General features: G+C 36.5%; 2 protein-coding genes across 3 annotated transcripts; both read left to right on the forward strand.

Moving 5' to 3' along the window:
• The first annotated feature begins 1,623 nt into the window (after nucleotides 1-1,623).
• LOC139773855 (UDP-glucosyltransferase 2-like) lies at nucleotides 1,624-7,971 on the forward strand. 2 transcript variants are annotated; one of them, XM_071708631.1, is made up of 7 exons: nucleotides 1,662-1,744; nucleotides 3,873-4,336; nucleotides 4,789-5,275; nucleotides 5,374-5,756; nucleotides 5,879-6,098; nucleotides 6,177-6,396; nucleotides 7,234-7,971. In XM_071708631.1, the coding sequence occupies exons 3-7, from the start codon at nucleotides 4,792-4,794 to the stop codon at nucleotides 7,550-7,552; spliced, it is 1,626 nt and encodes a 541-aa protein (XP_071564732.1). In that variant the 5' UTR covers nucleotides 1,662-1,744; nucleotides 3,873-4,336; nucleotides 4,789-4,791; the 3' UTR covers nucleotides 7,553-7,971. The 2 variants fall into 2 exon arrangements, with proteins under 2 accessions (XP_071564733.1, XP_071564732.1); XM_071708632.1 differs by lacking the exon at nucleotides 3,873-4,336 and having other exon boundaries at nucleotides 1,624-1,744.
• A 3,684-nt stretch (nucleotides 7,972-11,655) lies between these two features.
• LOC139773857 (UDP-glucosyltransferase 2-like) lies at nucleotides 11,656-14,359 on the forward strand. The gene is made up of 6 exons (XM_071708633.1): nucleotides 11,656-11,780; nucleotides 12,235-12,719; nucleotides 12,847-13,217; nucleotides 13,342-13,561; nucleotides 13,640-13,859; nucleotides 14,016-14,359. The coding sequence occupies exons 2-6, from the start codon at nucleotides 12,236-12,238 to the stop codon at nucleotides 14,332-14,334; spliced, it is 1,614 nt and encodes a 537-aa protein (XP_071564734.1). The 5' UTR covers nucleotides 11,656-11,780; nucleotide 12,235; the 3' UTR covers nucleotides 14,335-14,359.
• The last annotated feature ends 1,445 nt before the right edge of the window (nucleotides 14,360-15,804 follow it).

Here is a 15,804-nt window from a genome sequence, read left to right on the forward strand (position 1 = left end):
ATAAACCTTGCAGATTAGCCAGTCTTCTGTGTTGGCATGTTCACGATAATCCATATTCGCATTAACACGCGCCCTTGTCAGAGGCTAAGAAATGGATAGGACATGGCCAAGACAGATTACAATTCAAGTAGAAACTGTTCGGACCTCTCAAAAACGATCTTAGGCCGATCCCGAAGCCGTAATGATTAATGGAGTTAGGAAGCTACGCGCAGTTTCGTAATACCGTGGCAACTATCGAGTTGAAATTACAGTTAAGAAACTGTGCGAGGTGAGTTAGCGGAAAGACCGTCGTTGTCTTGGTCGAAAAAGGATTCCCATCGTCTCTGTTTGGTTCCGCAGTCATCCGATCACGTACCAAGCTCGACTCGATTTTTATTTGACGTGCACTAGAAATGCATTTAATACACGTGCTCGATGCGTGCCGAGCGCTCGTGGATCGACTAAAGATAAACGTTTTCCATTGACCATTACGGCGATAAACTCGTCCTTGTGTTGTCATGCCATTATACACGTGTGTCAAATCCATATCTCTCTCTCTCTCTCTCTCTATAGAACTAAAAAGTACATTTGAGTATATCCTGAGTATATATATTTGAGTATATCCTAAGTATATATATTGAGTATAACGCAGATTCTGATTGTTAGATTCATGTACTTTCTTAATTGCTACCTATAGCAACTCTTAATTGCTGTTTAACAGAATATTTTTTCCCTGATATTTTAGATTAATATTCTGAATTTTCTGAATTTCACAAGTCGATGAAGAATCTGGTGAATATCATATTGAAATCAAGTTGAGATCATATGCAATCAATAATCAATTTGATATTTCGAAGATTTTATCGCAATATCTGGAAAATATTATGTAGATGTCGACGATCTAGTCATCATTCAACTGATATCATACTGAAGTCGAATCAACTTCTCCATATATCGACTTGAATATGATATCTACTACACATCAACTAAATCCCCAATAATTGATCGACACTTTATATGATATCTTCTATATATCAAATCGATATGTATACTTCTATAGATGTCGACTATACGTCGATAAGTGATCGACAAAATATTATGCAAATCTGTCACCATATTTCAAGAGACTGTATTCAAATAAGATGCGACTATGAATTCTTATATATTCCTTGTTCTTTATTCCTCTCATTGTGCATGGGCCCTTACGGTACACCATCTACCTACAATGGAATATCTACTAGATATTACTCATATATCAACTAGATATCGATATGATATCGAAGAGATATCTTCCTGATCTATCATTGGTTGTAACATCAATCCAGCGTTGATACAGTGTCGATCCTCGTTCAAAGATCAATAGAGAATCTAGTCGTTATCAAATCAAACGGTCCGAAAAATCATGATCGACATCGATTTGATCATCGACTTGTGAACCCGGGCAACGATACAAGAGAAACAGTTTCGCGACGTAATACGTACTATTGCAGTCAACGTTCGGCTAGGCTCTCAGATACAGTGAACTTAATCTGCATACAGCGCGTATACATACGAGTAGGTACGTCTGTACACGAAACTATGCGTTTGCGTTATCGTAAACATAAAACACCACTTCGAGTAATTCCACTAATCGGCAATTGTGTGTTTGCCGAATTGAAATAGTTCGATATGAGACTTCCAGTCTTACTTCTTCCGCGATTGTAACCGTTCGTGTTGGCGTTAGTCTCTATCAAGGATTCCGTAGCTGCAATACCTTCACGTCTCGGTATTTTTTAGTCTAACTCTCAGACGGGATTCAATCATGTTAACCAGTGTTTATTTCTAATCAAATTCGTGGAAACGTATAAGTTACTCACGACGATCGTTTTCAATATATCGTTCCAGTCCGAGAAATCTTTCGCATTACGTTTTTTACTTTATAGACGGCAATTTCAAACATTCGATAATTTTTCGAAATATTATATACGTGGAAGTATTATATACGGAGGAAAAACGCACAAAACGCATTCCGCGTACAACTAGGGCCAGACTATGCGCGAATCGTAATTCGTAGAGATTCGTTGGATATTCGGGAAGATTCATTACTTGCTAGTGTTAACAAATTACGAATTACGAATCACGAATTGCGAATACGCGCGTAGTCTGGCGCTAGCTTACGAGGTAACAATTAATACCGGTTATATATATATATCTCATAATAATTTCAATATATACAGAAGAACCTTTCTCTAGATATATTAACAAATTCTTACATAGTAATGAATCATAAGTATGTGTATACTGCGATTAGTTTATATGCGATTTGCTTATAGCTTAAATTAGTCGTTAAATTAATTCATATATTATGTGTATAACCGTGCATAATTTCAGTGGCAGTATTAAGCGCGATTCCATTATTCTTAATTCGTAGATACGAACTGAATTAAAATCGATCAACCTTGAAGTCGTCGCACCAACCTTGATCTTTTAAATACTTAAAAACGGCATTATGCGAGACGGAACGAAACAGCATCATAATATTTTGTCCTTTCTCAAATCGTATTTTTAATTTCAATGCTTTTACTATCAAACTTCGGTAAATATTACAGATAAGTGTTGTAAATTGACAAATAAATCCCGATCTACGGACAAATCAGTCTTTCCTTTCACGCGTCGAATATATATAGGTACTACCGATGCACCATGTTCGCCATGTTTCCAGATGCAACAGACAATATTAATCGGTAAAAGAATTGGATTTCGCTGTCTCGCAGTTCGCTACCCTTCTCCTATTTCGTTTGCTCTTTTTCGTTGTGATATATTGAAGTCTAGATGTGGAAAAATGCAAGCAGCCTGGATTCAAAGACGGAACTTATTAAATCGAAATTGAAATTCATTAAAATTGACGTAATTCCAATAAGTTCAGCTTCATAATTAAATATATAATCGAATATACAATCGACATAAGCAATTGTGTATTTTTATCTATCACAGAAAAGTTGTAGAAAATTTGATCAATTTTGCAATCCCTTATTCATACGTATCAACATCTGTTTTAAAAAATTATGACTGCATCAATTATATTAACATTTGCCGCTATTATGCATTTGTTACTAATTCAGTTGTTTACATTTCAAAAATAACTAAAAAAATAAAAATATATTTGCGTCGTAAAAACCTATGGTCACGAATTATGCTTACATAGTCTTCTTATCACGTCACATACTAAATCTGAACCAGTTGAAGTTGCTTTACTTATCATTGAACGCATCAGTGACTAACATTCACTGATATCAGTCTAAAGTATGCCACTTCAGTGACTTTTCACTCATTCAAATTTAGAGAGTATACGTGTATTTGTAGTAAAAATAGTTGCGATAATGTTATATCACATTTATTAATTTATATTACATTTAAAATAGTAGTAAAGACGAGACATTTGATATATAATTTTTTCATTTTTTATGTTTCGGTTACGCTTGTATAGTAATAAAATTCGAAATATCAAGTTATTTTTATATTTGAAACGGAAAGAGTCAAGAGTTTAAATACTAGTATTTCATGCAACACAAAAGAATAATGCATAAAATTTTGTTTTACAAAATTGGAAAAGAGAAAAATGCAAAATATCACGTTGACCAGTTACACGTTATTTTACTAACAATGTTAGTCACAAGTTATATGCATTGTCTCAAAAAAATTATATATAATTATGCAATTATATAATGACGTAATATAATAATCATAGGAAAGACTATAACTTATGCTTGTTATATGACAATCTAAGCTTGTAATTATATAATGTAATTATATAATTTTAACAAAAAATTTAGTTATGTTAAAAATTTTTTATTATGTTAACCAAATTTTGTGCTATATTAACTAAAGAATTTGTTTACTCATATTCAACCAAGGCTTTAGTTGATTCAACAAAATGGGTTTCTCAGTGTAAGCTTATCTAATTGTAAGGAAAATTATTCCTTAGATAAGCTTAGAAAGCTTTCAGACGACATTATTTAGTATTAAAGTTCTCCTTTTGAAGATAGTTTTCTTTGTAAGTAATTATTCTAAAGTTGAGTTCTCTGGTTTTAATATCACATTCTTCTTCTATAATTCTTCTATAAATTTCTCAATATATGTATACATCCTATTAATATTCATGCCGTTAATACTTGCCGCGCAACAACATAAATTAAAACGAAAATACGAAAACATTCCACTTCGACGGAATCTACATAACGCCATTCGTGCGTTTTACAAAGTTCAGTCTGAGCACATCTCTTTTTCGGGCAAAACCGTGCACCACATTGTCGTTACTGAATATTAGTGATCCTATTGCGGAGGATAATTACAATAATTTATATATCTTATTAATAACGTAAGTACATATAATCTGGTTTAATCGAGTGCTTTATAGGATAATTAAAATAACTTGTGTCTTTTAACAACGTATAATCTGATTTAGTCGAGTGCTTTATAGAATATAAATAATCAAACTAATATTCCTTTTTTTATACAAAAAGGAAATGTAATTTTACGCGTGTATTGTATACACAATATGTAAAAAGGACATTAATTATTGTAATGTCGATATTTGTATTAATTTTTGTGATCTGATCTTTCTATACAAAATATAATTTTATATTATTTCAAAAGATTATGTCAGAAAACAAAAATATTATTTAATATATTATTCAATACACATATAATATCTAATTTGCAATTTTCCAAGTGTAAAATAAATTTATTGTGCTTTGTCGCATGCATATAGTACATGTTATAGTAGCCAAAAATTAAATATATATAATCAGTGTCTTTCTTGTTCTACAGGGGATGAGACTGATTGTCGGTATCTCACCAATTATCACGATCCTATGGATTTTGATTACGAGTAATCTAGCATGCAGCAAAAGGCTATTGATCATTACTCCAACTCCATCCTACAGTCATCAGATAGTATTTCGGGCAATATGTCTTGCTTTGAATAAGCGGGGACACGAGATAGTAACATTGACTCCTAATATTTTAAACGATACTAGCGTGACCAACTATACGGAAATAGACTTCGGTTTTATATATGAAAAAGTTGATGACACTGATATAAGTCAGACCCGTTGGAATCTCACACAATTGGCAGGATTAAAAACAAGAATATTAACAATGGGTCATAATATCGCGGAGGAAGTCCTTAGCCATCCTGATCTCGTGGAATATTATAAAAATGGAACCGATGTGCAATTTGACGCGGTAATAGCGGAGATGGTTATGACTCCTGCAACCTACATGCTGGCGCACAGATTTAATGCACCTTTAATAGGTGAGGTTAAATAAAATTATGCCGTTATTATACTTAATCTTGTCGTGTATTATGTAACAGCTACGAACGGTGTTACTCAACGAGTTTTACAACCTCAGGTATCATGTCTATGGACTTGCAAAACTGTCATCGTTTCACTCACGGTAGTCCCGTGCTCCCATCGCATCCCTCGAATTGGGAGCGGGAGCTTGACAGTTTCACAGGATTAGATAAACCATTTTGGATTTGGAGGCGATTGGTGAATTTCATAAGTACTTGGTGGAACATATATTTATGGTTTAATGATTTCGCGAACAAACAACAAAAGATCGCCGAAAAGTATTTCGGTAATGATATACCGCATATCACCGACGTTGAGAAGAATATGAGTCTCATCTTGATCAATCAAGAACCTTTGCTTGCATACGCCAGACCCGAAATACCTAATATCGTTCACTTCAGCGGATTGCACATCGCAAAGACGCCACCGTCGTTACCAAAAGTAAGACTTTATAATAATTATTGATTAGTATTAAAATTCTATTTCATATCAATCAATCTCGCACGCTTTAACGCATTACACAATTAAGAAAAATATATCTTCATAAAATTTACCGTCTACAGGATTTAAAAGATTTCCTGGACAATGCGACAAATGGCTTCGTTTATATGAGTCTGGGATCAAACACGAAAAGCAAATTATTGCCGAAGAAAACACTGGAGGTCTTTGCGAACGCTTTTTCCAATTTGCCGTATAAAGTACTGTGGAAATTCGAGAATGATAGCTTTCACGTTCCTCCCAACGTTTTTATCTCGAAATGGACCCCACAACAGGGCGTGCTGGGTAAATTGAAACAGACAAGCCGGCATTTTATAAAAATTAATACCGGGATTATTAATCGTTTCCTTGTCCTTATTTCAGCTCATCCGAACATCAAGCTCTTCATTTATCAAGGCGGACTGCAGAGTACCGAAGAAGCGGTTCATTATGCCGTCCCGCTCTTAGGACTACCGTTTGCCTTCGATCAGGTGTACCAAGTTACGAAAATGGTTTCTCTGGGAGTTGCAAGATACCTGGACATAGTCCAGCTTACGACGTCGGAATTGCACGATGCTATACTGGAAGTCGCCGATGATAAAGGGTAATTACGATGTCAATTATTAGTACACGCGCCCGTACTGTATGTATGTACGATAGTAATCGTCTCGTAATCGTAATGTGGATAGAGAGACGATAGTGATATTTACACATAATAACTAACATGCATATATGTTTATGTATATATGACAGGCTGAGAGTAAAAATGACCTATCTGCAAAGTCCGAGCAAAAGTGAATTAGAAATGTTTCCGCGCAAAAACGAATTGCTTGAGGTTCCGGGCAAAAACAAATCACAGAATAGCTCCAAGCAAAAACGACTCAAATACATAAGTTGTTTTTGCCCGCGAAGAAAACTCGAGTTGTTTCTGCCCGCGAAGAAAACTAGAATCATTTTTGCCCACACAGAAAACTCGACTCGTTTTTGCCCGCGAAGAAAAGTAGAGTCATTTTTGCCCGCGTCGAAAACTCGACTCGTTTTTGCCCGCGTACAAAACGATGATAAAGATAATGGAGCGTTGATAAAGAAATGTTTATCAGAGCGAGCAAAAGTAAGTCATTTACAGCGCGTGCAAAACGAGTTAATTTTTCTGCGCGGGCAAAAACGAGTTTTGTACGCGGGCAAAAACGAGTCGAGTTTTCGACGCTGGCAAAAATGACTCTAATTTTCTTAGCGGGCAAAAATGAGTCGAGTTTTCTGTGAGGGCAAAATTGACTTATGTATTTGAGTCGTTTTTGCTCGGAGCTATTCTGTGATTCGTTTTTGCCCGGAACCTCAAGCAATTCGTTTTTGCGCGGAAACATTTCTAACTCACTTTTGCTCGGACCTTGCAGATAGGTCATTTTTACTCTCAGCCTGTCATTTGGTGCACTGTTTGCAGGTACAAAGATAGGATGTTGGCGCTACGTGCTCTCACAAAGGATAAGCCTTATGATAGCTTAGAGAATGTTATATGGTGGATTGAGTTTGTAATGCGTCACAATGGCGCACCTCATTTACGTTTCAATGGAGTCGATACCGCGTGGTATCAGCAATTCGATTTAGATATCATTGTATTCTTGACGATAACATCATTTTTAGTTTTATGCGTTATTTTACGCATTGTAGGATGGGTTTCAAAGCAGTTATATACAATTCATATAAACCATTGCATAATACATAAAAAGATACAATCGTATAGAAAGAAAAAATTGGCGTAATGAAATTGTATAAATTTAAAAAACATTTAAGCCATCATTATGTTTTTTTTCTCCTTATATTCGTCTGTATATGAGCTTGAGCATAATTTGGTCTAGCAATAGAATTGTTTTCGAAATGCCCAAACTATGCGAAATGGTCATGGAAGTGTACCTCTTTTATCCCTCGAGCATTTGCATGTGAATTTTACAGTGCTCATTTATACGAAAAATAGAGAAACATGGAAGTCGGAGCAAGTGAGAAAAGGTAAATTTCGGTATAGAGAAGAACGTGAATATAAAACTTGATGCGTTGAGTGAAATGGATTTTGTAAACGCACAAAATTGCATCCCGAAGTCCATTATGCTCATTTGCGCGTACTCATAGAATTACGAGATATAAAAAGTAAGGAAAGACTAATAAAAGATTTGAAAAAGAACAATTGGAGAGGCCAATAATTGCATTTTATAATTCTACTAATTCTATGCAGATATATACACATACACAATCATCGTACATTCGATATATTCTCCCAATTGTCCCAATACATTCGTGATAACGATACAAGAGAAACAGTTTCGCGACGTAATATACGTACTATTGCAGTCAACGTTTGGCTATAGGCTCTCAGATACAGTGAACTTAAGCTGCATACAGCGCGTGCACATACGAGTAGGTACGTCTGTACACGAAACTATGCGTTTGCGTTATCGTAAACATAAAACACCACTTCGAGTAATTCCACTGTTTGCCGAATTGAAATAGTTCGATATGAGACTTCCAGTCTTACTTCTTCCGCGATTGTAACCGTTCGTGTTGGCGTTAGTCTCTATCAAGGATTCCATAGCTGCAATACCTTCACGTCTCGGTACTTTTTAGTCAAACTCTCAGACGGGATTCAATCATGTTAACCAGCATTTATTTCTAATCAAATTCGTGGAAACGTAAGTTACTCACGACGATCGTTTTCAATATATCGTTCCAGAGTCCGTGCAATCTTTCGCATTACATTTTTTACTTTATAAACGGCAATTTCAAACATTCGATAATTTGTCGAAATATTATATACGTGGAAGTATTATATACGGAGGAAAAACGCACAAAACGCATTTCGCGTACACGGAAAAAAAGGCTTGGTTGAGATAATAAAAAAAATGGTCGCCTCGACCAAGTGCCTTGATTATATATGCGCCAGCTGATATCTTGGTCACATATACCAACGGCACTTGTTTATACTGCCATAGTTGGAGCAACCATAGTACTTGGTTATACTGCCGTAGTTGGAGCAACCACAGTACTTGGTTGGACCATCCAAAAGAAATTGGTAACACACATCGGTGATTTCCCTTTCTTCCGTTCGTCTGCGACGACGGCGGCGATGGTGACGATGACGATGACGACGACGACGACGAAGATTCGCGCGGTCGGTGCCGACCGCGCGAATCTTCGTCGTCGTCGTCGTCATCGTCATCGTCACCATCGCCGCCGTCGTCGCAGACGAACGGAAGAAAGGGAAGCACTCGTGTCAAAAGTCTTCGATTGCGGCGATGCAACCGGCGATCGCGGGACGGTAACCACGACAATGATGATGACGGTGACGATGACGGCGCGCTGGAAAACGTCGACGAGCCCCTCGGGGCTCGCGAGCGTCGCCGGGAATCCGGGACGTAGATTCTCCGCTGGCCGCCGCGCGTTGAAGGTTAGATTAGGTTGGTGAAGGACTTCGCGGGTCCGCCGGCGATTCCCGCCGCGCTTCCGTTCTCCAAGATACCGTTCGCGTTTCACCGCGACCGATACCCGCACACGACGCCGATGAGAAAAATCGTCAACGACGACGCAACGACAGGTCGAACGACATCCGCGTAATGTCAGCACGTTCAGTCTTCGACTGCAGTGCAGCCATGCTGCCATGGCTTAATTCACCAAGAACTTGGTTAAACTAGCTACGGTCAGCTACACGGTAGCTGGTTTGTGAGAACTAATTTCTGGGTGACCAATCAGAATACAATTTCTTGGTTACCTAAACTAATTGTGTTGATTATAAGCACCAATAGTTCCTACCAAATTTGAATCGTGAAAGAAATTAAGTGTACATGGTTACGGCAACCAAGTCAAAGGTTGTAGTTACCAATATATATGTAACCAAGAAAAACTTGGTAAATTCAACAAAGCCTTTTTTTCCGTGTACAACTAGGGCCAGACTATGCGCGATTCGTAATTCGTAGAGATTCGTTGGATATTCGGGAAGATTCATTACTTGCTAGTGTTAACAAATTACGAATTACGAATTACGAATCACGAATTGCGAATACGCGCGTAGTCTGGCTCTAGCTTACGAGGTAACAATTAATACCGGTTATATATATACAATCTCATAATAATTTCAATATATACAGAAGAACCTTTCTCTAGATATATTAACAAATTCTTACATAGTAATGAATCATAAGTATGTGCACTGTTGGAAAATTTGTGTTAAATATAACATAAATTGCATGTCCCAAACGGTCCACTCAAATTTTTGTGTTAATTTAACATAATATGGATGTGTTAAATAGTAACACCGATACTATGTTAAAATATTTCAACAGAAAAGAAATGTAATTCTGATCGTAATTTGAGGTTAATTATGTGTACAATTAACATAAGTTTTATGTTGAAATTAAGATTGTAAGATAAAATCAACACTCTTTTTCTGTAAATTTTTATTCCCACTTCTGTTACAGAGTAAAATCAACATTCTTTTTCTGTAAATTTCAACACATTTAATAAATATGTTCAAATTGTGTTACTTTAACATATTCTTTAAATTATTCTAATAATTTTACATTTTAAATTTGTTAAGTTCAATTAACATAGCAGGCATATGTTAAATCTACACACGTATGTGTTGATTATTTTACACAAAAATTTTAACAAGGACCTTTTTTAACAAACCTACAAAAATTTTCCAACAGTGTGTATACTGCGATTAGTTTATATGCGTTTTGCTTACAGCTTAAATTAGTCGTTAAATTAATTCATATCACGGTCTTATTTTGCCTCACTATCTGAGTCACTCCCCACCCTACAAGTTTCCAGACCTGTATGTAAGACCGTGATTCATATATTATGTGTATAACCGTGCATAATTTCAGTGGCAGTATTAAGCGCGATTCCATTATTCTTAATTCGTAGATACGAACTGAATTAAAATCGATCAACCTTTAAGTCGTCGCACCAACCTTGATCTTTTGAATATTTAAAAACGGCATTATGCGAGACGGAACGAAACAGCATCATAATATTTTGTCCTTTCTCAAATCGTATTTTTAATTTCAATGCTTTTACTATCAAACTTTGGTAAATATTACAGATAAGTGTTGTAAATTGACAAATAAATCCCGATCTATGGACAAATCAGTCTTTCCTTCACTCTTAAGCATGTACCGCGAAGTATCTCCAAATTCGAGGTACTAATTTCTAAATGGAAATGACATTTCGAGTTACATGCTGCTAGGAGATACTTTTCCCGGTACAGTAGCACGAGGTACGGAATACACGAGGTACTGATAAAGGAGGAGGTACCGATTGGAGGTACCGAACTTATAAATTCACGGTACAAATTTTTAGGAGGTACAGTTTTAGGAGGTTCAGTTTTTTAGGGGCTTTCCCGTATGTACCCCGTACATACGTACATACCTCGTACGTATACATGCTTAAGAGTTCGCGAATGTCTTTTGTTCAACAAATGTCGCGATCATGGTTGGCTACGTATACGAGATACGTATGTACGAGGTACATTTGTACGAGGTACGTATGTACAAGGTACATATGTACGAGATACATATGTACGAGGTACATATGTACGTACGAGGTACGTATGTACGGGGTACATACGGGAAGCCCCCTAAAAAACTGTACCTCCTAAAACTGTACCTCCTAAAAAATTGTACCGTGAATTTATAAGTGCGGTACCTCCAATCGGTACCTCCTCCTTTATCAGTACCTCGTGTATTCCGTACCTCGTGCTACTGTACCGGGAAAAGTATCTCTTAGCAGCATGTAACTCAAAATGTCATTTCCATTTAGAAATTAGTACCTCGAATTTGGAGATACTACGCGGTACATGCTTAAGAGTGTACGTTTTACACAGTTCAGTCTGAGCACATCTCTTCTTCGGGCAAAACCGTGCACCACATTGTCGTTACTGAATATTAGTGATCTTACTGCGGAGGATAACTACAATAATTTATATATCTTATTAATAACGTAAGTACATATAATCTGGTTTAATCGAGTGCTTTATAGGATAATTAAAATAACTTGTGTCTTTTAACAACGTATAATCTGATTTAGTCGAGTGCTTTATAGAATATAAATAATCAAACTAATATTCCTTTTTTTATACAAAAAGGAAATGTAATTTTACGCGTGTATTGTATACACAATATGTAAAAAAGACATTAATTATTGTAATGTCGATATTTGTATTAATTTTTGTGATCTGATCTTTCTATACAAAATATGATTTTATATTATTTCGAAAGATTATGTCAGAAAACAAAAATATTATTTAATATATTATTCAATACATATATAATACCTATTTTGCAATTTTCCAAGTGTAAAATAAATTTATTGTGCTTTGTCGCATGCATATCGTATACATGTTATAGTAGCCAAAAATTAAATATATATAATCAGTGTCTTTCTTGTTCTACAGGATGAGACTGATTGTCGGTATCTCACCAATTATCACGATCCTATGGATTTTGATTACGAGTAATCTAGCATGCAACAAAAGGCTATTGATCATTACTCCAACTCCATCCTACAGTCATCAAATAGTATATCGGGCAATATGTCTTGCTTTGAATAAGCGGGGACACGAGATAGTAACATTGACTCCTAATATTTTAAACGATACTAGCGTGACCAACTATACGGAAATAGACTTCGGTTTTATATATGAAAAAGTTGATGACACTGATGTAAGTCAGACTCGTTGGAATCTCACACAATTGGCAAGATTAAACACGAGATTATTAACACTGTGTCATAATATCGCGGAGGAAGTCCTCAGCCATCCTGATCTCGTGGAATATTATAAAAATGGAACCGATGTGCAATTTGACGCGGTAATAGCGGAGATGGTTATGACTCCTGCAACCTACATGCTGGCGCACAGATTTAATGCACCTTTAATAGGTGAGATTAAATAAAATTATGCCATTATTATACTTAATCATGTCGTGATATACATCATGTAATGCATTACGTAATAAATTATGTAACAGCTACGAACGGTGTTACTCAACGAGTTTTATAACCTCAGGTATCATGTCTATGGGCTTGCAAAACTGTCATCGTTTCACTCACGGTAGTCCCGTGCTCCCATCGCATCCCTCGACTTGGGAGCTTGAAAATTTCGCAGGATTAGATAAACCATTTTGGAGGCGATTGGTAAATTTCATAAATATTTGGTGGAACATATATTCATGGTTTAATAATTTCGCGAACATACAACAAAAGATCGCTGAAAAGTATTTCGGTAATGATATACCGCATATCAACGACGTTGAGAAGAATATGAGTCTCATCTTGATCAATCAAGAACCTTTGCTTGCATACGCCAGACCCGAAATACCTAAAATCGTCCACTTCAGCGGATTGCACATCGCAAAGACGCCACCGTCGTTACCAAAAGTAAGACTTTATAGTAATTATTGATTAGTATTAAAATTCTATTTCATATCAATCAATCTCGCACGCTTTAACGCATTAAACACAATTAAGAAAAATATATCTTCATAAAATTTACCGTCTACAGGATTTGAAAGATTTCCTGGACAATGCGACAAATGGCTTCGTTTATATGAGTCTGGGATCAAACACGAAAAGCAAATTATTGCTGAAGAAAACACTGGAGGTCTTTGCAAACGCTTTTTCCAATTTGCCGTATAAAGTACTGTGGAAATTCGAGAATGATAGCTTTCACGTTCCTCCCAACGTTTTTATCTCGAAATGGACCCCACAACAGGGCGTGCTGGGTAAATTGAAACAGACAAGCCGGCATTTTATAAAAATTAATACCGGGATTATTAATCGTTTCCTTGTCCTTATTTCAGCTCATCCGAACATCAAGCTCTTCATTTATCAAGGCGGACTGCAGAGTACCGAAGAAGCGGTTCATTATGCCGTCCCGCTCTTAGGACTACCGTTTGTCTTCGATCAGGTGTACCAAGTTACGAAAATGGTTTCTCTGGGAGTTGCAAGATACCTGGACATAGTCCAGCTTACGACGTCGGAATTGCACGATGCTATACTGGAAGTCGCCGATGATAAAGGGTAATTACGATGTCAATTATTAGTACACGCGCCCGTACTGTATGTATGTACGATAGTAATCGTCTCGTAATCGTAATGTGGATAGAGAGACGATAGTAATATTTACATATAATAACTAACATGCATATATGTATATATTTGGTGCACTGTTTGCAGGTACAAAGATAGGATGATGGCGCTACGTGCTCTCACAAAGGACAAGCCTTATGATAGCTTAGAGAATGTTATATGGTGGATTGAGTTTGTAATGCGTCACAATGGCGCACCTCATTTACGTTTCAATGGAGTCGATACCGCGTGGTATCAGCAATTCGATTTAGATATCATTGTATTCTTGACGATAACATCATTTTTAGTTTTATGCGTTATTTTACGCATTGTAGGATGGGTTTCAAAGCAGTTATATACAATTAATATAAACCATTGCATAATACATAAAAAGATACAATCGTATAGAAAGAAAAAATTGGCGTAATAAAATTGTATAAATTTAAAAAACATTTAAGTCATCATTATGTTTTTTTTCCCTTATATTCGTCTGTATATGAGCTTGAGCATAATTTGGTCTAGCAATAGAATTGTTTTCGAAATGCCCAAACTATGCGAAATGGTCATGGAAGTGTACCTCTTTTATCCCTCGAGCATTTGCATGTGAATTTTACAGTGCTCATTTATACGAAAAATAGAGAAACATGGACATCGGAACAAGTGAGAGAGGGTAAATTTCGGTATAGAGGAGAACGTGAATATAAAACTTGATGCGTTGAGTGAAATGGATTTTGTAAACGCACAAAATTGCATCCCGAGGTCCATTATGCTTATTTGCGCGTACTCATATATAGAATTACGAGATATAAAAAGTAAGGAAAGACTATAATAAAAGATTTGAAAAAGAACAATTGGAGAGGCCAATAATTGCATTTTAGAATTCTATAATTCTATGCAGATATATACACATACACAATCATCGTACATTCGATATATTCTCCCAATTGTCCCAATACATTCGTGACCCTGTAGAAATTCAAAACTTAATTAGTTTCGGCGCTAAGTGTCAGATGTTATTGTTAACATGACCGATGCGTTTCGAATATCCGGTTAATGAGGCTCCCTTTCGCCGCCGGTCCGCGCATCCATTTGGCAGATGGACCTAATTCAGAGTGCAAGGATCCATTAACACGTATATTCGCCCCAAGGAATGTATAGCACGATAATGTATACGATGCTAATATCGCACACATACACAGGGCCAAACACCGTCGACCAAGCATACGTATTCTATGAACATTGTAGCAACAATTAGGAGGCCCCTTTGCCATTGCGGAATACATATCTACGGCTATTTCAAGTGTCTGTGTGAAACCTACGCGAATCGCGAACACGTACACAGGTACACAAATACACGTGGCACCGATGACTATGGCATTCATCGCCATTGTAACGTATAGTCGCACATACGCTACACTATTCCTGTCTCGAAAGTGAAACATTGACTAATCAAGATATCGATTAGATATTGATTTGACATATAGTTAAAAAAACTTTTAATTTATTCAACCCCATTAATCAACTGCGATATAAAATTTAATTTAAAAAATTTTATTTATCTGCCTGTTCCCAATGTTAGCTGAATTTATATATATAGAAGCTTTTAGCGGCAAGAGAAAATAACTGAGGAAATAGATAGATAATTAACGCGCAGAATGGTTTTTATAGCCTACGAATTTTCAGTCGATCTGGCGCGATTAACTCGAAAATGACGAACTCGGGGACCAAAAATGGCACGGGTTACGTAGCCCGCCGTAAATAACATTGAAGTCTATTTAAACTTTTTCAATTATTTTGATATCTTTTACCGACAGCGACCCTGAGACCGGCATCGGCCGCGTTATCGAAGCCGGAGGAGCGACGGTCTCCTCGTCTTCTCTCCGTTCATCTCTCGCGC

The sequence above is a fragment of the Temnothorax nylanderi genome, unplaced genomic scaffold (genome assembly GCF_030848795.1).
Source record: "Temnothorax nylanderi isolate EJ_2023f unplaced genomic scaffold, tnyl_v1.0 TNYL_tig0070_pilon, whole genome shotgun sequence".
Taxonomy (NCBI): Eukaryota; Metazoa; Arthropoda; class Insecta; order Hymenoptera; family Formicidae; genus Temnothorax; species Temnothorax nylanderi.

Bases quoted from the DNA above. Each gene is read 5' to 3' on its own strand.
- LOC139773855 (XM_071708632.1), top strand. From the start codon at position 4,792: ATGAGACTGATTGTCGGTATCTCACCAATTATCACGATCCTATGGATT. The intron at 5,276-5,373 runs GTGAGGTTAAAT...TTACAACCTCAG, and splicing joins ATTTAATGCACCTTTAATAG to GTATCATGTCTATGGACTTG. The intron at 5,757-5,878 runs GTAAGACTTTAT...TACCGTCTACAG, and splicing joins CGCCACCGTCGTTACCAAAA to GATTTAAAAGATTTCCTGGA.
- LOC139773857 (XM_071708633.1), top strand. From the start codon at position 12,236: ATGAGACTGATTGTCGGTATCTCACCAATTATCACGATCCTATGGATT. The intron at 13,562-13,639 runs GTAAATTGAAAC...TCCTTATTTCAG, and splicing joins CCCACAACAGGGCGTGCTGG to CTCATCCGAACATCAAGCTC. The intron at 13,860-14,015 runs GTAATTACGATG...CACTGTTTGCAG, and splicing joins GAAGTCGCCGATGATAAAGG to GTACAAAGATAGGATGATGG.